The sequence below is a fragment of the Sesamum indicum genome, linkage group LG5 (genome assembly GCF_000512975.1).
Source record: "Sesamum indicum cultivar Zhongzhi No. 13 linkage group LG5, S_indicum_v1.0, whole genome shotgun sequence".
Lineage (NCBI taxonomy): Eukaryota > Viridiplantae > Streptophyta > Magnoliopsida > Lamiales > Pedaliaceae > Sesamum > Sesamum indicum.
The window spans coordinates 17482901-17491154 of NC_026149.1; the positions used below are offsets into that span (position 1 = coordinate 17482901).

Genomic DNA, 8254 nt, shown 5'->3' on the forward strand with positions numbered 1-8254 from the left:
GATAAATTTTAGTATATTATGCCTAAAAGGTGTAGTAAATCTCGCATGAGATTACTGTTTGATGTTATTATGAGTGGCATTTCTTTGCTATCATAGGGTCCTTCTAGTAAGAATCCTCTCGCTTTTAAATGGTACAACGCTGAGGAGGAGATTCTTGGGAAAAAGATGAAGGTGAGATCTTTATTCCTTTGTGTTGTTTTTGTTAGTAATTGAGGGAAAATATATGATGGTTACTCTTTTGTACCCCCTGTTTACTGTAGGATTGGATGAGGTTCAGTGTCGCATTTTGGCACACATTTCGAGGGACAGGGGGGGACCCATTTGGTGCACCTACAAAGGCTTGGCCTTGGGAAGATGGAACCAATTCCTTGGCAATGGCCAAGAGAAGAAGTATGTTTGCGGCTTTGCGCTATGAACTTTGCATGTTTTGCTTATTATCATTTGGAAATAAAGCGCTTTTTAACACTTTCTTGGTCGATGATTCAGTGAGGGCCAACTTTGAGTTTATAAAAAAGCTTGGAGTTGATAAATGGTGCTTCCATGACAGGGACATTGCTCCAGATGGCAAAACAATTGAGGTTAGTGAATACAGTTTGGCAAGTGAGTAGGGCAAGTGCCATACGTACACCATTCCCATATTTCCCGAGTTTTTACGAACATATAATAGAAGAAGACACCTGACTCGCAGTCTTTTGAGTCTTTTGAAGCTTGGAACCCCAATATGTTGACAGTATTTTATAATTTATTGGTAGCTCTAAATTTCTCTTAAGTCTTTAACTTTTATGGCTGGTTGATGTATCTTTTCTTTTTCGATAGGAAACTAATGCTAACTTGGATGAAGTGGTGGCTCTAGCCAACGAGCTTCAGGTAACTTAATTATGGCGGAGTAGTGGTATCATATTTAATACTTGAACTATATTTCATACTTAATATCAACCTCGTGTGGGAATAGATTATTGATTTTCATGAAAAAAGCAAAGGGAGATCCAGCTTTGTCTCAACTTTTGTCGTATGTGTGTGTGCTTATATTATATGAAGTTTCAATGTAAAAGGATAGATGATTCATAAGTTAAAAGGTAATGGTTCTATCTACTTAGGTAGCTTTTGTCCTAATCTCCTCTGTATGAAACATCAGGGGAAAAGGATCCGTCCTTTGTGGGGTACAGCTCAGTTGTTCCACCACCCTAGATACATGCATGGAGCTGCGACTAGGTAACTTATGTTTTATTTTAGGTTAAATGTGATGTCGGTAATTTATGTGGTGCTCGACTGATATTCTGGCCTCATTGCATTACAGCTCTGAACTGGGAGTATATGTATATTCTGCCGCACAGGTCAAGAAAGCCATGGAGGTAAGTTTTCAACTTATCTTGTGCATGTTCTCTTTATATACATGGATATGGTGGCTTGGAGACTCAAAGTCTTGCCACTGTGAATTGTTTTACATCAGACTCTGTGTATGCCAACAGGTTACACAATATCTAGGAGGAGAAAATTATGTTTTCTGGGGTGGTCGTGAGGGTTATCAGTCCCTTTTGAACACTGATATGGAAAGGGAGCTCAATCACATGGTAAGATTTTTCGTCTTACCACTGGTTTATGCCCGTTCTTGATATCGTGATTCTTAGTTCTGATGTCAAACATCTGCTTGCAGGCAAGGTTTTTTGAAGCTGCTGTTGCCTATAAGAAGAAAATTGGATTCAATGGTATTTTTTTTACCCTTGATGTGTTAGACGGGCATTGGATCAATCATATGTTTTCACAGTTAAAACTTAAAACTCTTACCATGCCCACGCCTTTTATTATTATTATCTTGTATATTTGTCTCAGGTACACTGCTGATCGAACCTAAGCCTCAGGAGCCTACAAAGCACCAGTAGGTTTTATTGATTATTAATTTTGATTGGAAACCTTTTTCCTTAAATATTCAAGACGTGGCATATACTCATCATCCAGGTATGACTGGGACGCTGCAACGGCTGCCAACTTCCTTCGTAAATATGGATTGATAGGTAACTGGGACAAACATATGCGAGTTTTTCTGATGTCTCCAAATGATTATTCTCTCCGAGCATACAAGATCCACCTAGCTCGATGACCAAAAATAATGCCATTTACTGTGCCAATTCATAATGACTTAGACTTAATTTGATTCTTTTTCTGAATATCTTGTGCCAGATGAATTCAAACTAAATATCGAGTGCAACCACGCAACTCTCTCTGGCCACAGGTTTGCTATCTTCTCTTACTAAATTGAATACGAAACTCAGTAAAATAGTTTGTAGATTAGTGAAATCATTGGACCTCGTAATGTCTCTTTTGTGCTGCAGCTGTCATCATGAGCTTGAGACTGCAAGAATCAACGGTTTACTCGGTAACATAGATGCAAACACCGGTGACCCTCAAATTGGTATTCAACTATATACATAAATCTCGCAATTATTAGAGCTCTATACATAACATTGTGACGACTAACAATTTGTAACCTGAGATATTCTTGCCTGTTTCAGGTTGGGATACAGACCAGTTTATGATGGATGTAGGAGAAGCAACATTAGTCATGCTCTCCGTTATTAAAAACGTAAGTTGAACCTTCACCTTTGCATTAATTATAGCAAAAAATGAGTTAAATAAGCCGTGCTAAATTATTTTCTCTATGCGTTCTAGGGAGGGTTGGCCCCGGGAGGATTCAATTTTGATGCAAAACTGTAAGTTGCCTTTCACACACTGGTTTTCTCATTTTGCGCATGTAAGATGCGCTCATTACAAAATACAGACTTAAATGTTAATTTACTTTGTGCTATATTTTTCATGAAATGCGGTAACTGACAGGCGAAGAGAGAGCACGGATGTTGAGGATCTGTTCATAGCTCATATTGCTGGCATGGATACTCTAGCACGCGGGCTCCGAAATGCTGCTAAATTGATTGAGGTGAAAATTTATCTCCTTCTCGCATATTTTCTCATCACCTCTTGAAAATAAAACAGTATATAAGAGTCTTGTGTTTGCACTAAAACGGTTTTCCTGACTTCAAACAGGACGGGTCGTTGAGCGAGCTCGTTCGGAAGAGGTATCAGAGTTTTGACTCGGAACTGGGGGCCGAAATAGAGGTCAAATCCTTTCACTAACTTCTCTTCTCGTCTAATTCTTGCTTTCGTTATGTTTTCCACTTGACCCTTAATTAAGTAACAGGCTGGAAAGGCCGATTTTGAGGTGCTCGAGAAGAAGGCTATAGCATGGGGAGAACCTAAAGTTGCTTCTGCCAAGCAGGTATCTTATGAAACCACATGATAAGTTTCTGTTTATGCATAGAGTGATCGACAAGACATCTTACATGCTAGCACCTGCATGTTATACTCTTAAAACCATTGTATGCTTGCGTTTCGTAATAGTTAAAACTGATGCATCCAGAGAGAACTTAAGCTAGGAGTTGGACAACATAAATAAGCATCAAACACTGTGTCTCTGTGTTTTGATTGAATATCGCTGGCAGTGACATGTCGGCCCTAGCTACGAAATTCTTGGTGCATCGCTTACAATTACTGGTCTCAAATGTTGCAGGAGTTGGCGGAGATGATTTTCCAATCTGCGCTATAGACGGTTGGAGGCCGGACGTACCCGATGCCTCCCCCCCCACCCCCCCTACCCCCTTTTCTTTTCTTGCTTGTTCTTTTTTCTTTGTTCAGAGCCGTTTGAAAGTGTAATAAAACATTCTGCTGTGCAGCAGCAATACAAGTTTAATCAGGTAGGGCCTGGAGATGGACTATGTTTTGGGTGCTGTTTGTAGTTATCCACACGAAGTAAAAGAAGACAGGTTTCATACCAGTGTAAATTATAATGTCCTTTTCGGATTTGTCATGATTATAAATACGTCGATTGACATTCTTCTGTAATTAACGAATGTTCAACAAATCTTCCCTCCAATGGTTTGTCACGAGGGAGTGTTTGGTAGATGATCAGTAATTTCTATAGGGTGTTTATAATTTTTTTAAAAAATGATATTTATAATTACGCCAAATTTTAAGAGAGAATGTTGTCATTTAACATTTTTATCTCAAAACATTTTGAGTAGCATATAAATTCAATCCAGACTATAATTTTCCTAAGAATCGAATTTTACAGTATCGAATTTTCAATTTATTGCATTTTATCGAATGAACACCTCTTAAAAAATAATAATAATAAAAATACTATTTTTAATTTATTGATAATAATAAATTAATAATTGCAAACACTTAAATCAATTATTATGAGTCCCTTAACATTCCCACCACAAAAATGAATCATCTAAAATCCAAATTAATAGATTATGATAAATTCGGGCCGGGTCGGCGTATTTGGATCTTCTTCATAACGTATAAATTGATTTCTTTGAAGTTTCCCAGATTCCAGAAACAAATTAATATGGAAAAAGATCACTCTCTTCTACGTTAATCACTCTCTCTCCTCATTCAACAGATTCTCTCTCTTCAACAAAAATTCTGCCCCATTACTTCTCATATTCCCAAAATCAGCCCCCTATACTATCCCCTTCGGCTCGGGCAGGCCCTCCCCTGTTCCTCTGGTAATCAATCACCATGCTCCTAATTTGCTCAATTACTTTTACTTCACACTCATATGATGTGATTGGCGGTAACTTTAGTTTCAATAATCCGCAGGAAGCATAAGAGGGTACTGCAGTTTTGCTTGGATCCGATCTGGGTTTTTACAATTTCATTTAATAGTGGTAGAACGGGAAAATGGGAATAGTGTTTACGCGGCTGTTCTCCTCGCTGTTTGGGAACAAGGAAGCTCGAATCCTAGTTCTGGGCCTTGACAATGCCGGAAAAACCACCATTCTTTGTATGAATCCTCCCTTTTGTTCCCCTATTCACTGATCTCTCCGCTGTCTGATTATTTTGATTTGTCCGCTTTCTTTTTTTTGTTTTTGTTTTTGTTTTTGTTTTTGCAGATCGACTTCAGATGGGTGAAGTAGTATCCACTATTCCGAGTACGTTTTCCTGTTTTCCTTTTGACTTTCTTTTTGGATAATGTAAGGATGTGATGACGGGAACATTTTCGTATGCACTGTATATCTGATACTGGTACTTTGTCATAAACTGCCACCAGTAAAGAAATAAGTCATACTACAGCTTCTTGATCGTTAATGTTCTTGCTGAAGTTGTTTTTTGATCTCAAACTCATTTGAGAGTTAAGGTGGTATTAACTTTTTTATTTTTGCTGATCTACTGAGGTTGGTGGACTAGTCTAGATGGGTGCATGAACTTGTATAAATCTCCGGGAAAAGGGAATTTGTATCTGTGTTTGATAGAAGGGTTTATGTATGTGTTGTTTTAATTGCAGCGATTGGGTTCAATGTGGAAACAATGCAGTACAACAACATAAAGTTTCAAGTTTGGGATCTAGGTACAATTATCTGCAATTGACAAGTAATCACAAATTACATATACTTTTTTCCATGATTTTTTGTTTACGCTCCTCCCTAATCATTTCATCCCAATGGAAGAAGCATTTCTGAAGTTCATGTCTAACTCTGAGGCATTTTTTGCTTATGGCAGGTGGACAGACTAGCATCAGGTAACTATTCACTCTGTTTTTGTCTAGTTTAAGTTTTTCCGTGCATTCACAAGCTCATGTTTTGCCTCTGAAATTGCTTGCTGATTAATTGGTGCTTTATTGAGAGCAGTCATGATACCTATAAAGAGAAAAAACATACGTGCAATAAGTTGAATAGACCTTGTCCTTTTTACCATCACTTATCTTGGAAGCATTTGTGTTGAGTTGTTTGGGATTGCATTTCATTTCTCGATCTGATGATACAACATGGAGATAAGTTCCTTTCATGAAGTTTACGCAGGTGTGAAAGTTTCTTAGGAAGCATCATTTAAGTGGTTTCATCCACTAGTTTTGTTAAGATATGTGATCAATGAACTTGATCATCTTTTTTCTCATATTCCTTTAGAGAACTAGAGCAGTTTTAGTGAGTGTTTGAGAGGGTTTTTGTGTGTAAAGGAGGAGTTGCTGAAAATAGTGCTCTAGAAGAGCAATGGAGTATGAGAGCTTGACTAGGCCTGTCAATGGGCGAGTATCACCCTACCGGACCCAGACCCGATAAATACCCATGGAAGCTTTTTTTAGACCTTACCCATATCCTACCTTATAAAATACTCCATAGGGTTTTACCCAAATTATATCCAAAAGAATTAGGTAGAGTATGGGTCTTGCCTATTTGAGACCCATTTTTTTTTTTTTTCCAATATGTTTAAAAAAATAAAAAGTTCTCAAATTTTAAATTTATTCAAGTCAAACAATGATTGCTGAAATTTAAATAATGAACTTGATTTTATCTAAATGACGGGCCAATATTAATAAAATTTTAGATAATAATCTAAAACTTAACTTTGATTTGATGAATTCTTAATAATTTGAATTCAAACAAATTTTATTTATTCCATATATTACTCAGTTTAACTAAATTAAGTTTCGTCCGTATTTTTTTATTTCCTAAATGTCAAGTTACGTTTTGCTTGATTTGATCTTAAAATTAATTTGAGTAATTACGGAATCAATTTGAAAAGCTCTAGCATATTTCTTAAAAAATTCAATACGTAATTAATATAAACAAAATATGTAATAAATGACTGTATACTATTTAATTTTTTTAAATATTAAATAAATTTAGTCGATTGATTTACTAAAAGTTTACGAATTCAATAATTTTAAATTAATGAATAAATGAACATCTTTTGGCATTAGACTATATCAATATCCCATGGATATTTTAGGTTATTAGACCCACCCATACCCACTCATTTAATTTTATGGGTCTAGGGTAGGGTGTGGTCTTTTACCCATTGGGTAGGGTATGGGTATAGGAATCAAAGTTATTTTCTGGGTATGTGTAGAGTAATACCCTATCCATTGACAAGCCTAATCTTAACCCTTCCATAGGTTTATTGAAATTCACACTTGATGAAATCTCAAATTACTCAAATTCCCATCATGGCAATTCAAATCAAAGAAATACCTGTTGGATTCCTTTAATCCTACATAGGATAAATTTAGGGAACTTTGTGTTGGAAATATGGCCACCACAGACTGCATGAAGTTAGGTTTTGAGGGCAGATACTTGAATATCAAAGAAGTCAACCCTGAAAATATTTGATCACGTCTGGCTTATTTTATGAAATGAATCGAAATAGTTAATAACTGCATTTTCTATATGTAGGTCTCCATTTTAGGTTCTTTGTTCTTCTTCTCCTGTTATGGTGATTGGTGATAGTTGGGAACTTTAGGCCTATCTTCCCGTGACTTGATCAGTCAGTTGGTTTGCTACGAGGTTTTTTTACTTCAACATAGATAGGATCTTGCCCTTACTGTGAAAGAATTAAACAGGTATAAGCATGCCTTTTGAGCTTAATTATTCTGAATTCATAGATAATAGATTTGTTTTAACCACGAGGAGATAATTGATTTAATCACATCTTCATACTGGTTTCACTGTCTTGTTGAATCCTTCGGCTGTTTGGTTGCACCAAACATGGGAAAAAAGATAAAGTCTAGAAAATATGTTGTAGTGTTTAGAATCTCCTGAAGTGGTTCTAGTTAGAGAATGATTGACTGCAGCATCTGGTCATTTCTTTCATAGGAATCCTTTCGCTTCTCCAAAGACTATCTGGAATTAGGAGTCATGCTAATTTTGGATCTCCATTTTACCCTAGCTTTAATGAAATTTGTTTTAGGGGGGCTGATTTTTTAATATATTATCATTCAGTAGTAGCTCACTCATCTATGCTTGGTGTATTATTGCTTTTCCTATTCAGGCCATACTGGAGGTGCTACTTTCCTAATACTCAAGCCATAATATATGTTGTTGATTCAAGTGACACGGATAGGCTGGTGGTTGCCAAAGAAGAATTTCATGCAATATTGGAGGTGCTCTTGCTTTTGTTCATCTCCCTGATTCTGTTAAAATATTGTTGGATGTTCTTGTATGAGATACTTTTTGTGTCTGGATTAAGATATTGAAATTGTCATTGGCAGTATAGCACTGTAGATAGTACTGAATCGAAAAGAAACATTCTGCCCAACTTTTTATGCATTCTTAGCATGATTGGTAGGGAATGGTAAATTGCCAGGAAGAGAAGCTAGTACATTGTTCAGTAGTTTCATACATCTTCAATTGCATGTCTATGACTATTTGGCCTGTGTAAAGCTGGATGAGCGATTTGGTTGTTGAATCACAATGGAAAC

At 36.6% G+C, this 8254-nt stretch overlaps 2 protein-coding genes across 3 annotated transcripts in view; both read left to right on the top strand.

Annotated features, from left to right (window-relative positions):
* The window catches only part of LOC105162860 (xylose isomerase), a 5799-nt gene extending 1905 nt beyond the window's left edge, over window positions 1-3894 (top strand). The window contains exons 4-21 of the mRNA XM_011081014.2: window positions 97-171; window positions 261-390; window positions 487-578; window positions 817-867; window positions 1136-1212; window positions 1298-1352; window positions 1470-1571; window positions 1655-1706; window positions 1831-1876; window positions 1957-2012; window positions 2179-2230; window positions 2331-2410; window positions 2511-2581; window positions 2668-2708; window positions 2833-2932; window positions 3040-3111; window positions 3194-3271; window positions 3563-3894. Coding sequence (XP_011079316.1) covers window positions 97-171; window positions 261-390; window positions 487-578; window positions 817-867; window positions 1136-1212; window positions 1298-1352; window positions 1470-1571; window positions 1655-1706; window positions 1831-1876; window positions 1957-2012; window positions 2179-2230; window positions 2331-2410; window positions 2511-2581; window positions 2668-2708; window positions 2833-2932; window positions 3040-3111; window positions 3194-3271; window positions 3563-3598 — 1266 coding nt within the window. The 3' untranslated portion in view covers window positions 3599-3894. The remainder of the gene's footprint in view (window positions 1-96; window positions 172-260; window positions 391-486; window positions 579-816; window positions 868-1135; window positions 1213-1297; window positions 1353-1469; window positions 1572-1654; window positions 1707-1830; window positions 1877-1956; window positions 2013-2178; window positions 2231-2330; window positions 2411-2510; window positions 2582-2667; window positions 2709-2832; window positions 2933-3039; window positions 3112-3193; window positions 3272-3562) is intronic.
* The window catches only part of LOC105162861 (ADP-ribosylation factor 1), a 6607-nt gene continuing 2737 nt past the window's right edge, over window positions 4385-8254 (top strand). The window contains exons 1-6 of one of the 2 annotated variants that reach the window (XM_020693650.1): window positions 4385-4565; window positions 4644-4843; window positions 4953-4991; window positions 5345-5407; window positions 5560-5578; window positions 7825-7936. In XM_020693650.1, the coding sequence (XP_020549309.1) occupies window positions 4741-4843; window positions 4953-4991; window positions 5345-5407; window positions 5560-5578; window positions 7825-7936 (336 nt within the window). In that variant the 5' untranslated portion in view covers window positions 4385-4565; window positions 4644-4740. The remainder of the gene's footprint in view (window positions 4566-4643; window positions 4844-4952; window positions 4992-5344; window positions 5408-5559; window positions 5579-7824; window positions 7937-8254) is intronic. The other variant, XM_011081016.2, reaches the window with a different exon arrangement.